At 43.6% G+C, this 22,891-nt stretch overlaps 1 protein-coding gene across 5 annotated transcripts in view; it reads right to left on the bottom strand.

The window, feature by feature from the left end:
* LOC138764968 (inositol 1,4,5-triphosphate receptor associated 2) overlaps positions 1-22,891 on the bottom strand; it is a 50,988-nt gene that overhangs the window by 26,949 nt on the left and 1,148 nt on the right. For 3 of the 5 annotated variants that reach the window (XM_069941488.1, XM_069941487.1, XM_069941491.1), the window contains exons 2-10: positions 22,447-22,493; positions 20,991-21,043; positions 17,591-17,640; positions 13,920-14,010; positions 11,133-11,208; positions 7,890-7,917; positions 4,037-4,177; positions 3,224-3,355; positions 969-1,116 (exon numbers count right to left, since the gene is read on the bottom strand). In XM_069941488.1, the coding sequence (XP_069797589.1) occupies positions 969-1,116; positions 3,224-3,355; positions 4,037-4,177; positions 7,890-7,917; positions 11,133-11,208; positions 13,920-14,010; positions 17,591-17,640; positions 20,991-21,043; positions 22,447-22,493 (766 nt within the window). The remainder of the gene's footprint in view (positions 1-968; positions 1,117-3,223; positions 3,356-4,036; positions 4,178-7,889; positions 7,918-11,132; positions 11,209-13,919; positions 14,011-17,590; positions 17,641-20,990; positions 21,044-22,446; positions 22,494-22,891) is intronic. The other 2 variants (XM_069941489.1, XM_069941490.1) reach the window with 1 other exon arrangement.

Here is a 22,891-nt window from a genome sequence, read left to right as displayed (position 1 = left end):
TGTGACTACAGTCCATGCTCTGTAGCTGATGTAACATGGTCTCTGAAAAGGCCTAGCAGCATCGTCAGAGATGAAGGCCTAGACTGTGGGCCAGTGCTATCCAATATTTGGGGAGAATGAAATGGGATTGATGCAGGATTAGTGGAAATGGGTGCTTCAAGTCAGCACAAACTTGGTGGGCTGAAGGGGTTGGCTTCTATGTCTCAGGACTCCATGACGAATTGGACAGTAGACCAAACTAAAAGGAAGATAAAACCACTGTTGACTCTTATCCATTTCAAATATCTCTCCTTAAAATTTCCAAACCATTCAGCTCCACTTTGGCCTGCCTGATTCATACATACTGTGCAGGGCCACTTGCTTCTGTGGGACTCCAACTTCCCCCTTCCAATCACTAATCCATCAGTTTCCTTGGGACTGTTTCCAAGAGCAAACGCAATGAGATCTCGGTGCCCCCCCCCACTGAAGAAGGGAAATGGGTAGCGAAAGTGATAGGGATGCCAAGACGCTCCCCACAGACATCGTCTCACTTGCTGGGTAGATAATGAGGAGAGTGAGGCAAGGAAGATGGAGGAGGGCAGCATGGTGGAAGACGGACCTGCCATAACGTGGTTGGTATTATATCAGTTCCACCTGCTGATTTACCTGATGTATCACTCTGTTACTTAACAGAGGCAGAGTATCAACAGGGATATGGACCACATCACCCAGCCCCCGGCTCATGTGGCAGTTGAGGGAGATCATCTAACAGGAGTAAAGAGGAATTCTGGCTACTGCTGGCAAGCCCCTAACTAAAGGCTTCCTCATTTGAACCTTCCCTGTCTTTGGAAGATAGGGAATCTGAGAGTTCAATACACCAGGTGGCACACTCCTGCTGCTTAATTTTTGAGCAATGCCCCTGTTATGTTGGCTCACTTCGAATAGACTTCAGCGACGCTGGACTATTGTTGGCAAGATGTGGTCCTCACCTCTCATTTCTCCAAACTGCCTGTTCCTGGAATTCTGCTGAACGATTTGCTTCATCTCCTGTAGCTCTGCGTGCTCCTTGGAGTGCAGACATTTCAGGTTCTCCACGTGCTGGATCATCACCTGCATTCCCCGGTTCACCCGTGCTTCCTGCAGAACACAGGACATATCAGGGAACGATTCCATGATCCTGGGTTTCCAATGAGGAGTCAGCTTATAGGGTACTTTATGGCAAAGCGCTTGTCTGGTCCATCTGTGGGGGATTTCACCAGGTGAAGTCTGACCTCTGTAACCATTAACCCTCTTACCAATTCCCTGTCTTGGTGTGCATGTTTCCAGCATACTAGTTCAGTGTGAGCTGAAACACTGAGAACTCCAAGCTTGTGTAGGGCGTAGAAGGGACGACTCACGGAACTGTTTCCCGGCATGTATTTGGTCCCTTTTTGAAGCCAAAATAATACAACTATTGTCTTGAGTTTTTTTTTCTTTCCTTGCCCCTTTTTCTCCCTTAGCAAGCTAACAGCAGAGTGAGACAGGAAGCAATGGGCTTAGGAGGTGCACAAGAGGTGTGCACCACTTAACTCATTCCCACTGGAAACGTCATTTTTAACCTCATTACACCTGTCAACACTTTTTAAAACCAACTTACACACAAGAACTTAAAGACCCTGAAGGATTTCTTCCAACTCTTCAGAAATCTGGCTGTGATTCCAAGTAAATTTTGTAAAATAGCATGAGGGTCCAGGGATGACCAGTAATACAGACCTAGCATGCATTCTCAGGGAATGTCAATGAAATGAGCCTATCCATGGTGCGTCAGTGACACCACTCTTGTTTTGAGTCCCTGGAACTCTCTAGATAAGGAACATTCAAACATAAGAAATAGGAACAGAAGTCGGCCATCTGGCCCATTGAGCCTCCTCTGCCATTCAGATCAAGGCCAGCCATGGACACAACTTCACGTATCTGCCTGGACTCCTATTATTCAAAGGTTATCTATCTGTGTGTTCAGTGCATCTCATGCAGCAGCCTTTACTACTTCATGGGGCAGAGAATTCCACAGATTCATTGAATTGTGGGAGAAGCAGTTCCTCCTCATCTCCGTTTTAAATTTACTCCCCCGTGGCAAAAACCTCCCTGCCGCTATCTTATTGGTTCCTTTCATAATCTTATCCTTCTAAACTCTAAAGTATATAGTCCCAGGTAACTCTCCTCAGATGCCTCAGATTTCTGGTATCAACCAGATGAACTTCTTCTCCACCATTTCCAGAGAGAGTATACCCTTTCTCAAGGCAGGAGGCAGAATTGAATGCAGGTGGAGCCTCACCAGTACCTGGACAGTGGCAACAGAACCTCCCTGCTCTTAAGTTAAATCCCTCTAGTAATGATAGACAAGATCCATTTGCTTTTTTAAAATTACCTTCTGCACCTGCAAGCTAACTTCTTGCTCAAGCACTCCCAGATCTCTCCATACAGCAGCTTGTTGCAACATTCCACCATTTAATTAATGGTCCTATTTACTATTTTTCCTTCCAAACTGGATGACCTCACATTTACCAACGTTGACAGTATAGGTTCAGTAATTATATTCACAGCACAAATCAGTGGGAGAGGGACAGTATTATAGTCCTTGGCCTGGTAAATGGAACGGGTCCAGTTGTAGTTCTGTCCATGATACCAGCCCCATGGACTCCAAGTCAAAGATGATATCACATAGCAAGTATATAAACAGCAGCTGCTGAAGATCCAGCTGCGCTGGATGGGTCACGTCTCCAGAATGGAGGACCATCGCCTTCCCAAGATCCTGTTATATGGCGAGCTCTCCACTGGCCACCGTGACAGAGGTGCACCAAAGAAAAGGTACAAGGACTGCCTAAAGAAATCTCTTGGTGCCTGCCACATTGACCACCGCCAGTGGGCTGATAACGCCTCAAACCGTGCATCTTGGCGCCTCACAGTTTGGCGGGCAGCAACCTCCTTTGAAGAAGACCGCAGAGCCCACCTCACTGACAAAAGGCAAAGGAGGAAAAACCCAACACCCAACCCCAACCAACCAATTTTCCCTTGCAACCGCTGCAATCGTGTCTGCCTGTCCCGCATCGGACTTGTCAGCCACAAACGAGCCTGCAGCTGACGTGGACTTTTTACCCCCTCCATAAATCTTCGTCCACGAAGCCAAGCCAAAGATATAAACAAATCACGGGGCATTAACAAAGATATTTCAGTGAAGTAATGGAGTCACCAAATGCAAACAAACCTGGTGCAATGCTCCCAGATGTTCAGAATAATTAGCCACATGTGTGATGGAGGTTTCTAGGACCTGAAGGCTTCGCTCCAGCTCTTTCAGGACCTTTTGCCGACGCTTGTCCGTGCAACCTGCACCCAGTTTCTGCACAAAATCAATCACAGCCTCCAGCTCCCACTTTCCTTATTGGGATTGGCACAATTGCACTTCAATACAGTTCTTGCAGTGTAAACCTTGGCCCCCAACTTCAGATTCTTCTCCCCACTGCTCACAAAAATTCCCTCATAGAACAGATACAAAAAAATGCCATCTCCACTGTCTTCGGTCTTCCCCTCTAACTAGAGCTAACTCAATGACAACGGTATTCCCCCCACCCCATTCATCGCCCAATTACCACAGTGTTTCCACCACCCCAGCTCTACATTCATTGCCCAGTGACCAGTGTTCCCCCACCCCATCTCTATATTCATCACCCAATGACCAGTGTGTTCCCCCACCCCTTCTCCACATTCATTGCCGAATAACCAGTATGTTCCCCCACCCCATCTCCACATTCATTGCCCAATGACCACAGTGTTCCCCCATCCATCTCCACATTTATTGCCCAATGACCAGTGTATCCCCACCCTATCTCTACATTAATTGCCCAATGACCAATGTATCCCCACCCCATCTCCACATTCATCACCCAATGACCACAGTTTTCATCCACCTGAGCTCCAGGTTCCTTTCTCGATTGGTTACTACTTTCCGTTCTACCCTAAGTTCCCACCCCCTTTCTCCAGTACATGCGCTATTTTACTTTCCACCACCAACTCCCAGTACCTGTAATATTTCCTTGCATCCCTCTAGCTCCATCTGGATGTTCTCTTCAGCCACATCTCGAGCATGTTCCTCTACTTGGAGCCTTTGTTTCAATGTGAACACATCAGATTTGAAAGCGAGGGACAGGTGTATGAATGCTGACTTTGGGGGATGGGAGGGTGGAATAGAAAACTCTCCTCTGTCAGAATCTGAAAACTGGTTCTGAGACTCATTTAAATCTCTGTTTAATCCTGTTTTCTTCCCTCGTACCATTGGACACTGTGAATTGCCCCTAGTGTTCAGGTGAATGGAAGAATCTGGTAAGTGTTGACGGGAATATGGGGAGAATAGGAACATCTAGTGGAGGATTTGGATCACTGAGCATTGGCCTCCCATTAAATCATACGAACATATGGCAGATGAAGCACAAAGCTGGTGTAAAGCATGTAGAGAGCGTCGAAAGAACCAAAAACTTGTTGATCCAAACCAAGGCTTTTATAAACTAAAAGACTGGAGCATATCACAAGTAGGTCGACCAACTGTCTGAAACTGATTTTGAGAAATATGTGCTCTCATTTCCAAAAAAGGGTTATATATCAGGTTTGTATCGTATTTTGTTGGAAAGTGAAAGTAAAATAGATTGGGATAAAGATAAAATGAAATGGGAAAAAGATTTAAGTTTAACAATAACTGAAGAAGATTGGTCTGAAATCTGCCATAATAGTGTTCGAAAATAGATTAATGCTAGATTGGCGATGATTAATTATAGTTTTATACATCAATTATATTTAACACCCAAAAAATTTAAAAAATTTGGTTTTAGTAAGTCAGATCTTTGTTTTCGTTGTGATCAGGTTTCTGGTACTTTTTTACATGCTGTTTGGTTGTGTGATCGGTTACAACAATTTTGGAAAGGTATTCAATCTGTATTTAATAATCTATATAATCTTCATATTGTATTAGACCCTGATATATTTTTATTAGGGAATATGCAACCGTTGATTGATTTAGAATTAGATAATTACCAGATCCCTTTTATTTACTTAGCGCTGGCGGTGCCCAAGAAATGTATTGCGATTACTTGGAAGAATAGAAATGTATTGTCTTTAGATAGGTGGTATTCAGAGATGAAGTTTTGTTTGGTTACGGAAAGAATATCTTTTTCTATACAAGATAAGATGTCTTTTTGTGAGTTAAAGTCGACCCCATTTATTGATTATATACAATTTAAATAAGTTTGAATTAATCATTTTTTTTCTTTAAAAAAACTTTTTTTATTATATATTTTTTCTATATATGTTTTCTTTTTTTTTCTTTTTTTCTCTTTTTTTTAGTTTTTTTTTAATTAGTTGTTTTTTTCGTTTAAGTTCTTTTTGTTTTTGTTTTTTTATATATATTCTTATATAATAAAAATGTTTTGGATTAATAATTAATACTTAATTAATTTTTTTTTGTTTTTTTTATATATATCGATCTTTTTTTTAAGATATATATTTTTTATTTTTTTAAATTATACTAAAAGTATTAATTCTTCACTCTTTATCGTGGGGGTGGGGAGGGGGGGTTTAGGGTTAAAAATAGTTTTTTTTTTGTCTTAGTTTTTAGTTGTTAGGGGGAGATGCCGAGATTGGTATTGTATTAACTATGTTACTTTGTACTTGTATTACTTTATTTTGTATTTTTTCTGTACGTGAATTACTTACTTTCTTCATATGTTAAAATTAATAAATAAAGTTTCGAAAAAAAAAAACAAGTAGGTCGACCAGTCCAGAATGACCTGGTCTTGCTAGGAGCAATCCTTTAAGACCTGCCAGTAGGTGTGGCTACACTCTCAGCCAATCACAGTCATCCTAGACTACCATCTGTCCATATACACATTGGTGATAGAATCTGTACTATTACAAAGTGGAAATCCTATCCACTTTGATCTTTCAATTCTTAGGAGACTGCCTCATGTAAGATTAGAATGTCTAGTGACGCTGTGAAACATAGTTCATGTCACGGCTGTGATAGCACCAGCGACCCAGGTTCAAATCTGTGGGTATTTGAAAGGAATTCTCCCCATGTTTGCGTGGGTTTCCTCCAACATTCAAAAGCCGCCTGGGTACTTGTAGGTTAATTGGTCACATGGATGTAATTGGGTGGCGGGGGTTCTTGGGCCAGAAGAGCCTTTTACTGTGATGTTGCTAAATTTAAATTGATTTTTAAAAATAATCTGTTTGAAACCAACCAAACACCACATTGAATGAAAACAAACTAAACTCATGAAGCAAAGAATAGCCAGTGGATTGGTAAACCAGCATTCAATTGTAGTCACTCCTACAATATTGGAAAAAAAATGGGAGTTTACTGGTAAATGATGATGTCAAGTGATAGAGGGATAGTTGAAGAACAAAGATTGTCCTGAATACCAAGGTGGAATTTGCCTAATCTTCTTCCAATATGAAATCTAAGTGTAATATCAGCTGGAAGACACTTAAACCTCCCCTAACGATAGACTGCTCCAACATCACAAAGGATTTGCCTGCACTGTTGCACGTCAGTATTTTTGCACTCGGGTTACTGTGAATATTTATTATCTCTCATGTATTTATTGTTTCTTTGAATTTAACACAATTAGTTTACCATTACTATTTTTCTTTACAAGTCCCTGATCAGCTGCAGCAAGTAAGAATTTTGGTGCATATGCACCTTGTACAATGTGTAAGACAATAAATTCATCGTCGTCATCAAGGAAGTCATGTTGCATCTATATAAAACTCTGGTTAGGACACCCTTGGAATATTGTCATTCTGGTCCGCCCATTACAGCAATGCAGAGGCTTTGCAAATGGTACAGAAGAGATTTACCAGGATGTTGGATGAATTAGATGATGACTTAATACAGATTATGAGTGGCTTTCATAGAGTGAACAGCCAGCACCTTTTCCTTAGGGTGACAATAGCAAATACCAGAGGACATAAGTTTAAGTGAGGGGAAGAAAGTTTAAGGGAGATGTCATAAGTAAGTTTTTTTACTCAGATGGGGCTGGATACCTGGAATGCATTGCTGGGGTGATGTTGGAGGCGGGTATATTGAGGATATTCAAAGCCACTGAGAAAGGCACATGGATGTAAGAAAAATAGAGGGTTAAGAGTATGAGGTAGGAAAGGATTAGATTGTTGTGGAGTTGGTTTACATGGGTCAGCACAATATTGTGGGCCAAAGGGTTTGTACTGTGCTATAATATTCTTTGTTCAAATGCAACAGGTCCAAAAACCGAATTTGAGATAATGGTGAGTCACTCTGGAGTATTTAAAGAGGAAGGCAAGAATTATGAATGACCCAGTTGAGGGAGAGGTAACACCGGACATAAAGGCTCACCTGATGGTTTAGTTGTCAATATGCGGGCAGCAGGATAATCATCCCCCTTGTGTTCACGTTTCCCCTCTCTGGGGTTCTGTGTCACTCTGAACTGCCACTGTGCTGGCGCATGTTTTTATTACACTGTTTCTGTTTCTAGTCTCCGGTAGGTTTCTGTATCATTCATTCAACAGTTTTTACAATTTGTATGGTGTTAGGGTTAGGGTTAGAGTTAGTGTTGGGGTTATTGGTGATGTTTCTTGGTAAGATCGAGTCTGAATGACCCTGTTGAAGGAGAGGTAACACCGGACACAAAGGCTCACCAGATGGTTTAGTTGGTGGAGCCAGTGTCCATTTAGAGCAGATGCTTCATTGTGCGTGCTGGGTTGCTTCAGCTAATCACAACAGCAGGGGGAGCTACCAGGGAGAATCTGGAGTAGTGACCTCCACAGTCAGAAGATGCAGGTTGTTGAAGATCAGATTGAGTTATCCCACTGAGTTGCACTTTGATATAAAACAAAACGATCCTTACCTCTACTTCTTTCTCATTGTAGAATTCCCTGCAAAGTAAGAAGATGTAAAATCTGGGCTTTAATTCATGGAAGTAAATCACAAAAATCTGTAATCACTGTGGTTGAATTCAAACCACACAATGATGAAGAAAATCAGCAGGTCAAATAGTGTCCTTTATGTAGCAAATATAAAAATAAATAACCAACGTTTCAGGCTTGAGAGAATGTCAGGCAGGTGTCTGAACAGAAGGATGGTGGGGGGGGGGGGGGGTTGGGTAGCAAAGTCAGGAGATGATTGGTGGAGAAGGGAGGAAGGGGGATAGCAGTGATCAGGGGGAGGAGGGATGGCTGGGTGGGTGGCAGGAGAAAAGAGGGGAGAACCGGAAAAACTGGAGAAGGGGAGGGGAAAGAAAGGGCGAGCAAGTTTAGCAGAAAGCAGAGGTCAGTGTTAATGCTATCTGTCTGGAGAATGCCTTGACAGTAAATAAGGTGTTACTCCTTCAGTCTGCGGGAGGTCAAGATGGGATAGTTCATAAGGCCTTGGTCAGACATGTGAGTATGGGAGCATGACTCAGAATTGAAATGGTTGGCTATGGGAGGTCTCCATTGTGGCAGACTGAGTGAAGTGATCTCCCAACCTGTAACCAGTCTCTCTGATGAAGAGAAGGCTACAAAGGGAGCACCAGATGCAGTAAATCAGTTCTGTGGAAATACAAGTAAAGTGCTTCACTTGAAAGGCCTGTTTGGGGCTCTGGATCATGGTGAGGGAGGAAGTGTGGGCATGTGTCGCACCTCCTGCAGCCACAGGGGAAGGTGCTGGGAGGGCGATAGATGGGGAGGGATGAGTCCATGAGGGTTTCATGGAGGAGGTGGTCCCTGCGGAAGGCCGAGAGGGGAAGGAAAAATGTGTCTGCTAGTGGGATCCTGTAGTAAGTGCCGTAAATTCCGGAGGATGACGTATGGGATGCGGAGGCTGGTGGAGTGGTAGGTGAGGATGAGGGGGATTCTATATTTGGTGCATCTGGGAGTAGAGGGGGTCAGGGCAGATGAGCGGGAAGAAAAGGAGATGCGGGTGGAGGCTGAGTTGATGGTGGTGGAGGGGAAGCCATGTTTGTGGAAGAAGGCAGACATTTTGGAGGATCTGGACTGGGAGACCTCATCTCGGGAACAGATGCAGTGGAGATGGAGAAATTGAGAGAAGGGGGGTGGAATCCTTGCTTCACAAAGCCCACAAACAGGCAGGCGTTGCTGGGATACATAGCTACTCCTTTCTGAGATGAGTTCAAGGAGAAGTTATTGAAAGTGAGGACAGGTTATGCCAGGTGGTGAAGGCGGGGGTGCAGGCGGGCGGGCGGACAGTCCCTTCTCCACCTATCATCCCCTTCCCCCTTTTCGACCCCCTCCCCCCCCAACCCTACCCCATCCTTTTGTTCGGACACCTGCCAACATTCTCTCATACCCTGATGAAGGGCTCAAACCTGAAACGTCTGTTATGTATTTTTACTTTTGTTACATGAAGTACACCGTTTGACCAGCTGAGTTTCTCCAGCATTTTGTGTTTTTATTTTAATTTGTGGAGTTTGAGCTATGGGGAGGTGATCAACAATGACAGTTTCCATTGGATCGGAGGAGAGTGGTTGTAGGAGTGGGCATCATGGAAGATTAGAACACAGAGTTTTGCACTAGGACCTAGGTTCAGGACCAAACCTCTGTTTTCACTGCTAAATGGGCATATGTAACATAAATGACCATCAAATTTCTTGCATTTCAAAGATGACTCTATTTCAAAAGTACTGCGCGGAGCTTTAGTGTGTCCTGTTGGCCTTAAGTTTCTCGTCATAAATATGTTTGGACTCAAGTTCAGTGGCACCTAAAAACAAGTGTGAAATTGTCCTATTCCTGCCATTTCTGTGTGGCCCAGCTGTTTCAATGCCCAGCTAGTGACGACCATGTTGTCAAATAAGTGGGAGAGGAAGAACTTGCCTCTGTTTGCTGGAATCGCATTTAAGGAAATTGGCACTCTGTAGGGATCCCTGCGAGGGAAAGAAGGTGATCTCACATTGGTCTCTAAAGCCCCAGTAGGTGAGAAGGTCACAGAACACTGAAGATCATTGAGTTTACAAGAGCAATTTATCAACAATTTGCTTCTATGGGGATTGATAGAAAACAAATTAGTCACCACTGCTGACCAAGTACATTTGACTCCTGATTTGTCCAAACAGCTTGAAACAGAAGTGAAGTGATGTAGAAATATACATACAGGAAGAACAACAGCTTAAGCAAAAGAGGTAATACTTCCTCTGCAATATTACTCAGTAATGTAACCCAGGATGTGATTATAATGCAGGAAAGATAGTGTTGTGATACCATATGCAGGGTTTCTAAGCATGTCACATGGTATCAAGTTTTGGAGAAGGCATTAAGATGAAGTTTTGAAAAATCTGACTGCGTTGACAAAGCTGTTGTCACTGGTAAAGACCTGGGAGAGCAGAAAGCAGAGACACAGCACTGCTCTGCAGGGTCCTACTGCCCGGTCATGATGCCGACAGCTCTGTATAGGCTTTAAATCGCATGTAAGACAAGCCAACTGTGTGGTTTTTTTAAAATATCCTGCAACCATGGAGGTCTGCACCCAAGATGGTGGTGTCTGTTCTGGGCAGCGTACCACAAGGGGTTATAGGCTCCAGGGGAGCAGCAGACTGACAAAGGGCACCAGAAACAGGAGAACACCCTCCATTGAGAAGAAGCCTGGGAGACAACCCTACAGGAAGGTGATCACGGCAGTAGACTAGTGAGGGGCTCAGTGGCTACACAGGCTATGGGCTGTTGACACCACAGTCATAGGACTTGCACAGGCTTGGGCTGCTGAAGACTGGCTCATGGGAACCAGGTATCAGAACCAGGATTCGAGAGGGTGTTGCGGGCAAGAAGGGCTCCCAAAAGGCCTCGCCGCTGATTGCATTGAACATTTGGATCTGGAGCTCGGGTTGTTGACGGTGTGAATGGGAGTCTGTGATGCTGCAGTAGCGGCAGGAGCGTTGGAGGCGAATCCACGGACACTCGATGTCTCTGAAAGAATTCTCTTTTGCTTCTCATTATTGGGGGCACTGGGCAATGCTAATGGTAATTCTTTGCCTTTATGGCAGGCAAAAGTTGACTTATATTGTGTATATTACATTTTACGTATTATTGCATGCCAATAAATCTTGAATTAGAAAGTCGGACCGTTTGCAGTATCATGCATGTTTGATTGTATTGCCTACCTCCAAAATCCCAGCCTTTTCAAAATCGACACTTCTTCCACAGAGTTGTTGTTCAGTGGTTCTTCAGGAGTACTGTCTATGTGAGTAGACACTGATGTTAGATGGCAGGTGTCCATCCTCCAATGTCACGGGTATGTTAAATAAGATCTGTTGAGACCAGACTTGGAATATTGTGTTCAGTTCTGGTCGCCTCGTTACAGAAGGATGTGGAAGCTTTGGAGAGTGTGCAGAGAGATGTAGCAAGACGTTGCCTAGATTGGGGAATGTGTCTTCTGAGGCAAGGTTAACAGAGGTGCGACTTTTCTCTTTGGTGTGAAGAAGGGCGAGAGGTAATTTAATGGAGATTATGAGAGGCATAGATAGGGTGGACAGTCAGCACCTTTTTCTCTGGGGCAACAGTTGCAAATACCAGAGGTTAGGTATCAGGTGAAGGACAGAAAGTTCAGGGGAGATGTCAGGATAAGTCTTTTGCTCTGAAAGTGGTGGGTACCTGGGTTGGTGATAGAGGCTGGTTCATAGGGACATTTAAAAGACTCTTGGACAGGTACCTGGATGCATGGAAAATAGAGGGTTATGGGTGAGAGGTAGAGAAGATTTAGATGGTTGAGCAGGTTTATACAACATCAGGGGCTGAAGGGCCTGTGCTGTAATGTTTTGCATTGTCTAAGATTTATTAGAATCATAAAACTATAGAACATTACAGCACAGAAAACAAGCCTTTTGGCCCTCCTTGTTTGTACTGAACTATTATACTGCCTCGTGCAACTGACCTGCACCCAGGCACATCGGCCTCCATACCCCTCCTATCCATATACCCGTCTAAAGTTTTCTCAAACATTTAAATTGAGCCCGCATTCACCACTTCAGCTGGCAGCTCATTCCACCCTCCCACCACTCTCTGTGTGAAGAAGTTCTCCCTAATGTTCCCCGTAAACTTCTCCCATTTCACCTTTGGCCCATGACCTCTGGTTTGTATCTCACCTTACCTCAGTGGAAAAAAACCTACTTATACTTACTCTATTTATACCCCTCATAATTTTGTATACCTCGATCAAACCTCCCCTCATTCTTCTACGCTTCAGGGAATAATGTCCTAACTTGTTTAATCTTTCTCTGTAACTCAGTTCATAAAGTCGGGGCAGTATCCTAATAAATCTTCTCTGCACTCTTTCAATCTTATTGATATCCGTCCTGTAGTTCGGTGACCAAAACTGCACACAATACTCCAAATTTGGCCTCACCAATATCTTATACAACGTTACCATAACATTCTAACTCCTATATTCAATACTTTGATTTATGAAGGTCAATATGCCAAGAGCTCTCTTTATAACCCTATCTACCTATGATACCACTTTCAGGAAATTGTGTATCTGCATTCCCAGATGCCTCTGTTCTACAGCATTCCTCAGTGACCTACCATTTACCATAGATGTCCTACTTAGGTTTGTCCTTCCAAAGTGCCATACCTCACAGTTGACTGTATTACTTGCACTAAAATCTTGTGGGATTTAGACTACAAATCCAATTTCAGTTTGAATATTAAGCACTTGTTCCGGCAATCATTGTTTTTTTTTCCAGCGTTATACCAAACTTCTCTATTCCCTCATAAATCTTCCTTAAAATGGATTTGATTAAGCTTCCTCCTCCTCGAGAGAGAGATCATCTTCAAGGCATGTAGCGCCTTCAACGAAACCTAGCAATTGCGTAAACTATCCAGCTATTTAATTAGCTTTCACGTCTGAATCATCCACTGTTTTTGGGTTAGACTACACTGAATAATTTAATGAGAGCAACAGCTAAATCAATGTACAAAAGGGTAGGAATAGAACTAGAAACCAGATCAATTTTAGATACCCTGATTGAACTTTTCCATTACTAAAAGCAAACCATAATCAAAGCATGTGACCAATTGTTTGCATTATATATATTTTTTTAATTAGACACTTACCACAGTAACAGGCCCTTCTGGCTTACGAGCTGGTGCAGCTCAATTTCCACAAATAAAGTACAACAACCCCCCATCCCCAATTTATTTTGAATTATCCTGAATTAGAGATTATAAGGGGAGGGTTGAGTGAAACTAAAAAGGGAAGAATGTCCCTGCATGTTGGGATAAGTGTGGAGATTAATCAAGAGAATGTAACAATCAATATAACAATTTAAACAAATAAGGTAAAAAGCCCCACATATTTTGCAACAGTTTTCAACGATCCAATTAGGGTTTTTCGACTGCAGGCATGTCACGATACAATCAATGACATTTGCCGTTACATGGGCAGTCGAAAAAGGAAGGCGCAGGAATTTTGGGTCAATTCCTGCACCACGATTCATCCTGCAGGACCCCTACCCCTACTACTTTTCGGCAGTCTAAAATCGCACCGCAAAACTCGCCTCATGAATTCAACGTCCAGCTGATGACACAGACCCTGTTGCTCCACCGAAAAGCAGCGGCTCTAACGCTCACAGGAGGTTAAGGCATGCAGTGTAAACGACCACAAGACGAGTAATTATGTGAAATGTTGCACAGATATTTCCAGCATTGCTGTCTAAAAAACATTACTACAGTAGACTCTACTGTTCGATTGCTAGTTGATATGGATCTCCCAGCAGCCAACCCCTGGGACATGCTCATCCATAGGGCATTTCACGCCAGGCCTCTGCCTGGAGGCCGGATACAAGCGTGGAGGGAAATGGCTGTTAGTACCAAAGAAGATCCACTGGTGCTGAATAAAGAGGAAGAACACCAGAGCATCAAGTCAAATCCAGATGTTCAGACAAACCTACCTTCCCCACTCTCATCACTGTTTCCTACTTCATCCCCGGGTGAACTGGAAACACCGTGGATGTCGCAATTTGCTGGGGTTTTGTCAGATTCCTGGAAAAGTTAACAAGAACATTTTGCTCTATATATTACTAAGTGCCTTTTGCCTCCGTAAAAGCCAAGATTGAGTTTCAACCTGACACCCGGACACATAAAATCAGTCATATCCCACCCCCAATATCACCCTGGCCTCTCCCCTCCAAGCCCTCTCCCTCCCATTAAACTCTTCTGACCCCAAACCTGGCCCCAGCTCAACACCTCCCGTGTCTGACCTCCCGCCCTGATGTTTAGTGGTCTCACCCCAATCAAGGCCTTATCTTTGTATTTCTATGGCTCCAGCTCATCGAGTTCCAGACCCACCTTCTTCTATCACTTCCTTTGTGACTGTTCCTTTAGCAAGAATATGTCATTCCTCATTGATAACCCTTTGTCCTGTCTCCCACACTCCCATTCCTCTTGGACACCCCCTTAGAAAATAGAACAGAAATTTACAGCCGACAGTGTCGTGCCTAACAAATAACTGCCTAGAATTTCTCTATTTCATAACCCTCCATTCATCTCAGTTTCATGAACGTATCTAATAGTCTCTTAAGATCCTATTGTAGCAGCCATTACCCCTGTTGCCAGCAGCACATTCCATGCATGAATCTATGTGAAGAACCTACCTCTTTCATTCCCACCCTCCATACTTACTCCCAAGCACCTTAAAACTATGTCCCCTCATGTTAGCCAGTTCAGGCATTGGGGAAAAAAAAGTCCCTGGCCATCCACACAATCAATGCTTCTCATCATCTAATGCACCTCTATCAGATCACTCCTTATTCTCCATTGCTTGAAGGAGAAAAGACCAAGTTCACACAACCTATCCCCCTAAGGCATGCTTTCCAAGCTATGCAGTAAATCTCCTCTGCACCCTCTCTATAGCATCCACATCCACAGAACCGGATACACACAAAGTAAAGACTGTACAACAGGCTTTAATCCACAAAGACTTCCACAGAGCCAGGCTGGCTGTAGCTGCAGTAACTCTGAATGAGACTTCGGAGGCCACCCGACCGGGTGGGACTTGATCCATTCAGGTTGACTGATTGACAGCTGGCCAGGTGTAGTCCTGTCCCCCTTACACTCCTGCAGGTACAGAGGTTTCCCCCTGCAGTAGGCCGGTGGTGTACCACAAAACTCCTGTACTGAGGTGACCTGAACTTAGCACAAAATTCAAGTGGGGGGTCTAACTAAGGTTTTGTATAGCTGTAACATTACCTCATGGCTCTTGAACTTGACTCCTAAGTTAATGAAAGCCAACACACCATATGCCTTCTTAACAACACACTATCAACCTGTACAGCAGATCCTAGGGTTCTTCGGCTCTGGACAGAGTCCTCCCATTAACACTGCATTCTGCCTTCCAATTGATTTACTGAAATGAAACACTCACACTTTTCTGTATTGAACACCATCTTCCACATCTCAGCCCAGCTATCCATCCTATCAAGGTCCCTCTGTAACCTCTGGCAAATCTCCAGAATATCCACACCACCACCAACCTTTGTGCCATCTGCAAATCTACGGACCCATCTCTCCACTACCTCCCCACACCCCTTCTGGCCTTTCATCATCTCTCAACCTTTTAGTTTTCCCTTTACCAACTCATCATCAACCATCTTGCCCTCCCCTCCCCTCACTCACTCCAACCACACCTCCACTGTCTGCTCTCCACTCACACCTCATCATTAACCATGCATACATAAATGTGCTGGAGAAACTTCAGCAAGGTCATGAATGATGACAGAATGTGCAGGCTCAAAATGTTAGTCGCCCTTTGCTTCCTATGGATATGCTCTGTAACCTGCTGAGTTTCTCCAGCACTGACCCCAGTCTCTGCCGATTTTCTTTTTTAACAACTTAAAACCCATATTGCAGTTTACCCAACCATTGGAGAAACATTGCCAATCAGAGGATACCGTAAAAAGTGATGGAAGCAGAGACTGGGATAGAAAAGGCTTATGGTCCTAATGGAGGCAAATGAGATTAGCGGAGATGGCAACATAGCTGGCATGGGTGAGTTGGGCTGAAGGGCTTCTTTCTCTGCTGTACAGATCCATGACTCTGTGACTATATGACATAATCCTATAGAATATGGCAAAACAAGTGAGATGCATAAGAATGAGGTGAGATACAATGAAGCAATGTGTATCCTGGTTTTATGTCATCACTGAACGTTTATAACCTGTGTAGATCTTCTTGCTGTCTGAATTTAATAGTAATCATTGATGGTTGGTGTCTCACAAAGAAATGTTCCTTGATGTCAGAGGTTTATTTAAACAACAAAACTCTTTGTTTGGACACTGGTTCCATCGATCAGTGGCACACAATAAGCCCTGGCTGTTAATTCAAAGTGAAACATGCATTGAGTTCCTGCTTACTGCAACCAAAAGATATAGCCCATATTTGTACATTTAAGATCCCGGCACAGCACAGCCTGTGATCTGCAGATGAAGATGCTTTCTTTAATAAAATAGGTTGTAGAAACCAATGAGCTAATAATTTACATTGTTCTGAAGAAAATTTTGTGAAGCATACATTTTACTACAGGGAGGTGTGAAATCCCTGTTCTCCTGCAGTCAGAAATATGCAGGCTATTTGACATTGTGCTTTATTTTTTTCCCCTCTCCAATGCATTTCTGGCTATGAGTGGATACCAATTCACCACGACCACTGCCACCCACCCTGATGTTTCAAATGTCACTGTACCTCTGTCAATTTCTTGGAAAGGAATATACCATCCTCTCCGACCTACTCCCCACACTATGAAGATCGATTCGTCCAGTTCTGCCACTGCCAAGACTCCATGACGTTGTTGAAGTTTATTCCTGCTATGTTATAAGGATTAGAATGGTCAACAAAGCACAAAATTCAAAGGGAAGCACGACTAAAAATCTCTCTGATGCTGTCCAGAAGACAGTTCCCTTTGAGTTTGCATCGAGCTTTGTGTGGTTGAATTCAGCAATGTTTCAGCCCTTCTCACTTACTGGCTGCCCTGATATTTGCAGGTTCTTCCAGAGAACACATTTCAGTAATGGAGAGATCCCCGTGCATGAACAGCAAAGACTGCAAATGGTAACACACAACACTCACCAAGAGGAAAATCTCAGACAGAGATAAATGCCTGCACTAGACCACAATACATAGGAGCAGAAATAGGCTATTCAGCCCATCGAGTCTTCCCCACCATTCAATCACGAGCTGATCCATTTTCTCATTCAGCCCCACTGCCCGACCTTCTCCCCTTGATGCCCTGGCTAATCAAGAACCTATCAATTTCTGCCTTAAATACTCCCAGTGACTTGGCTCCACAATTGCCCATGGCAACAAATTCCATTTACCTGCACAAAATGATTTCCAGCTTTGATTTTGTTTAAAAAGTCCCTGAGGAGCATAAGAAGATTCAGCCAAAATCACTGTTGGTGCCAAGTGTCAGCGTGCATATCCATGTTCAGTCCCATTTTGATGCTCAATCCCAAGTCATGTACATTACATTATTTTGTATTACTACATGACAATAAAAGAACCTTGAAGCAAATCTAGTTTTTGGATCCATGTACTAACTGCGGACTCTATCAGATATCTATTTCACCTCTTGTGGGGTTTCCAGACGATCAAGGTTCCTTGTTCCCATCGCATTATCTGAAGAAGGACAAGTAGGAGAAATAAGTACACCTTCAGGGTTCAAAATTGCCTGTCAGTAAGAAGGAAGTCTTAATGTAAATCCTTTGGCTTCAGAATATTCTAAATTGCAACCAATCGTGTAGTTTCAATGTCTCGTCAATATTATAATGTGGTGCAATGCAGTAAGCTGCCCACAAAAAGGCTCTCTCAGCAGTAACAAATTTACCAACTAATTTGCTTTACTGGTAAAGGTTGAGTGATAAATCTCAGCCAAAACGCTGGAAATATTGTTTGGTGGAAATGGTGGGGTCTGAATAAGAGAGAAGGTGGAACCTTGGTTTAACCCCTTGTGCACCCGAGTATCTGCCTCAGCCCTTAAACCTTCTGACTCGGAGGCAGAAGCAGGGCTTTGGGGAAAGAGAAGGGAAAGGGGTGATGAAGGGAGCTTGGAGGATTACTCCATAAAAACCTAGTATGTACTCAGAGGGTGAGAGGGTGCCCTGTCTTATAACAATTCTCCCATAGTTAACATTCGCCGTACGGCAAGTCAATGCAAGAAGCAAAACATGAAAACCTGTAGACACCATGGTTGAAGTAAAAGCACACAATGCTGGAGAAACTCAGTAGGTCAAACAGTGTCCTTTACACAGCAAAGGTAAAAATACAGAACTGACGTTTTGGGTTTGAGCCCTTCATCAAGGTATGGAAAGGCACCTGCCAGCCTCTGGTAAAACAAACCCAGTCACAATCACAAAGTCTGACAAAGTGAGTCTGATTATATTTTCAACACCCCTTGAAAGAAACCAAGCATCATTCAAGGGGCAACAGGTGGGGGGGGGGGGGGTATATTTGTCCGCGCCATTATCATTTCCACAATTAGCTGCCCAGATTTCTTCCAGTTGCCTTTTGCATTCCTTCAGCCAATTAAGGTTGAAGGGAGATCTGAGTAGACAGATGAGGAAGTTCACAGCATCGTGTCAAAGCCGTGACACTTTCAATTCAACAAGCTTAAAGGGACTTGGGTTGACTAGTGAAGGTTGACTTGTTCTTTTAGAATGTCTAGTCCTTACCTGGAGAAGAACATCACAAGTGTAAACAGGAATTAACCATCCTGGCCCTCAAAGTTGTTCTGCCATTCAACAGACATTTGCTGGTTTTCTACTAACCAGACATTATCCTGCCCTGACCCCATATAATTCAGAAATCTGTTAATCTCTGTTTTGAATGAAGTCAGTGACTGAGTTTCTGCAGTGCAGGGAATTTCAAGGAGCCTCAATGTGAAGAGTTTTCTCTTTATTTCAATCCAAAATGGGATGGCCTTTATTTTGAGGACACCCCCCTCCCCCCCCCCCGATCTTGGACTCCTAAGACAGGGAAGGCATCCTTTCCACATTTATCCTTTCACACCCTGTATGGAATTGGGGCAGTTCAGTGAGATTACACTCATTCTTCTAAACTCCAGAGAATAAGGCACAGTTAGCACAACTCTGTTATAGTGCCAGTGGCCCAAGTTTGAATCCCATGTTTGCGTGGGTTTCCTACGGGTGCTACGGTTTCTCCCACCCTTCAAAATGTATGGGGATTGTATGCCAATTGGGTGTATTTGGGCGGTATGTGGGCCAGAAGAGCCTGTTCCGTGCTGTATGTATGTCTAAATATAAAGACCCAGTTTAATTGATCTCCCCTCAAATGACAGACCTGCTGACCCAGGTGATTGAACTTTCACTGCATTTGCACTAAATGGAAGTCTTTTAGCCAAGGACACCAAAATAGAGCATGTTATCTGGATGTGGTCTCACCAAGAACCTATATAATTCTAGCAAGACTTGTCATCAAATCCTCTTAGAATAAAGGCCCATACCCCTTATTTTCAAAACTGCCTGCTAAATCTTCACGTTGGCTTGCAGGGACTTGTGCACAGGACACCTGGAATCCTTTGAACATCAGCACCTCCCAATTTTTCACCATTTCAACATTTTTTTCCATGCTCGTGGATAACGTCACATTTTTCCATGTTGTTTCTTTGGAACTTTCCAGTCCCCTTGGAAATTTCAAATGTTAAAGGTTGCTTTATGCCAATGGGAATCTCAACCAGCAATGGGTGGGTGCTGGGAGTCCTTCAGTCTTGAGAGTTTAGGAAGGAGAGAGAGAGGCAGGGGAAGCCTGGAGGAAAGTAAAAGATGGCGAGATTTTGGAAGGGGATGGGGTGGGAGACAAGGGGATATGATGAAATGGTTGTTTGGGGTTTAGGGAAGAGGACAGAGGTTGATGTCTAGGTCAGGAGAATGGAGGAAAGAAGAAAGAGTGGGCAAAGAAGAGGAAGAAAACTGTAGATGGACATTCATGCGGACCTTGGAGGAACCTCTTGGCCTTAGAAAGTGAAAGCTCAGAGTGAACCAGTTTTCTTGCCACATGGGTAATAAGGTTGGTGTAGTGGATAGCGCAATGCCTTTACAGCGCCAGCGATCGGAACCATGGTTTGAATCCCGCACTGTCTGTAAGGAGTTTGTACATTCTTCCAGTGTCTGCGTGGGTTTTTACAAGGGGCTCTAGTTTCTTCTCACTGTTCAGGTCAGTCGGGTGTAATTGGGGAGCACAGGCCTGTGGGCTGAAATGGCCGGTTACTGTGCTGAATGTTTAAATTTAAACCATCATTCTACATTGTACCTTCAAAGCTTGGTGCTAAATTTTGTCATCAAATACAAGAAGCAATTAGTATCCAGTCTCTACATTCCACTTATGGTTAAGATATCTGGAGCTCACCTGTCCATGATAATTAAGCCTATTTAAGGGAGTTAAACCACCCCATACAAAGCATCTACACCTTGTAACAATTCATTTCTTATATGTACAATATATGCACATCCTAAAGTGTTAAATTAGATTAATGAAAGTGCAGTAAACACTTGCCGAGATCTGCCAGCAGACCTTTCCATGCTGATAACATTAGGGTTCCCAAAGATGTCCATCATATGTACTACCCCATGATGCTACCCATCATGATGAATGGGTCAAACCCAAAACATTGATCATTCTTTTTCTCTGATGCTGTTTAACCCAGTGAGTTCCTCCAGCCAGATGTTTTTTTTTTCCTTCCCCGTGTCATCTCAAGGTCAACTAATCGATAAAGACCAATAAGCCTGACAAGTCAAAGCCTGCAATGTTTTTGGATCAAGTGACTATTAGGATGGCCAAATGTTGACTTTCCTCCAGCAAGCTCGTGGTTCAAATAACTCATCACACACCCTAGCACTGGATTGTGGTCCTGGTTTCTAGAATTCCAAGCTTAGATACTAACAAATGATGAACAAATAAGGATCCAAACTGTATTTCCATGCTTTACAAATGAGTTCCTGCTCACTTCTTACCAGCAGCAGAGGTGTTTTCCTGCTCTGAGTCCTGTGATTTTGACTCTTCCTTGCTGTAAGAAAAAGCCATCGAAACGAAGTAGGTTGGAACACGTGTCAGTTCAGCCCCAACTGTACCCATCCTTGTCTCAACTTTTCTTTTTCTTCATCTCTAGCTCGGGGGATTAATCAACAGCCATGATCCACTGCAAGCCCACAGATTGCTCTTAATGTTGCCCTTATCGAACAAGCATGAAATTGAAATTGCCCACTCCCCTTTCTCCAGTGAGCCTTCCCATGTGTGGCCTGAAGAACTAGGATTAAGTTAACCGAATTTCTGACACATATTCACTTTGAAACTCCTGTCCTCTCCTAATCCCTTTAGCAAGAATTAAAATTCCTACCTGGTGGCTCTTTCCCAAGAACCAAGACCAAGAGCTTCCCAAGCCTCCACGTAGGAGATGGAATTCTGCCCCTTTGTCAGCTTTGCCTCACTCAATCAGGGCCAGATTAACGTAGTAGCAAAAATAGCATATGCTACGGGCCCCTGCGTTTATGTACTATCAATTATGAGAAACCTTTTTTGTTTTCATCTTTGTGCAATGGCTATGAGATAGCACACTGATAGACGGTGGCTAAAATCATTAACCTTAAATTCCAGGATGGCAATTTTAGGCCTATAATCGGGGTTATTAACACAGACTGTGGGTGTGTTGTATCTCATGGCTACTGCAGGCTGTACAATTTGTGCAGCGACTATGAGATACCACACTTATAGTCTGTGATAGACCGGCACTATTTAGGACTGTGCATGCACCAGCTGGCACAATTTAGGGCCCCTTTAAAATAAATGCTACAGGCCTGCATACCTTAATCCAGCACTACTCAGGACTTCAATTTGCTTAGAATGCGAAGTGCACTCCTGAGGTTTTAAATTGCTTCTGGGAAATGACTCCTCATTCCAACTTTCCTTTCATGCAAAGTCAGCTCATGAAGTAAATCACCTGGGCGCTGGGCTCAGTGACTGTTTGCCCTATGGCAGACAAAAGTTAACGTGAAAGGAGGGTGAGCCTTCTAAATGATGAGCAGACTGCTGCCCACTGTCAAACCAAGCCAAGGTCATGGGACAAAAAGCCACGGTGTCTTCCTTCCTTGCTGAAGACTTCCGCCCCTCACTGACAGGGACAGCGAATAAGTGTGGGGTGAGATGGGACGAAAGGAGGCCCTCGCTTCTCTCCAGATCCCCACCTCCCTTCCGGTGCGTGACTGATCTTCTCTTGCCGACCCTCCAAGGTTAAATCTATTGAGTTCAAACTTGGGGGCAGCTCTTTCGCCCTGATTGGTTGGTTTTGAACCTTCCGCCCACAAACTGGACTCACCTTCAAGTCCAGGCTGGCTTAATCGACCAAGTTTGATTGTCTACTGGTATGAGCATTCTGCAAAGATGATAAAGGATACAAAATAAAAACCTCCTCACCTAAGTAGCACAAAGCCTTCTCTCCACGGAGGCTCATTGGTGGAGACCTACAAAAGAGGATGGAATTAAAAAAAGGGAAACTGCAAAATTCTGAACCAGATGGTTCAAATGATTGCTCTGGCATCTATTTTTTTTTGCAGGAATATTCAATATGATGTGCGTGCAATTATATCCCATTTTTATTCCTGAAGGGCTGGTTCTAATTTTCTGGAGTTTTCCCACATCCCTAACACTCCACACCACCAGGAATACTTCAAAAAGTTGGACTTCAATGGTCTCCAGAACCCAAATGCCTCATCTTCATCACAATGTCCACTCCCTCTCCACCTTCAACCCGAAACCAGGATGGAGAGAGGGTTGTTCGTCAGTTCCTCTCCACCATCACCCTTCTTTTCTTGGCTTAGAACTCATTCTAGAATCTCTCAATTACTCCTTACAGTGGAAA

Source organism: Narcine bancroftii, chromosome 5 (genome assembly GCF_036971445.1).
Source record: "Narcine bancroftii isolate sNarBan1 chromosome 5, sNarBan1.hap1, whole genome shotgun sequence".
Classification (NCBI taxonomy): domain Eukaryota; kingdom Metazoa; phylum Chordata; class Chondrichthyes; order Torpediniformes; family Narcinidae; genus Narcine; species Narcine bancroftii.
The sequence above is the reverse complement of the archived record's forward strand: the minus strand, read 5'-3'. Positions and strand labels throughout refer to the sequence as shown.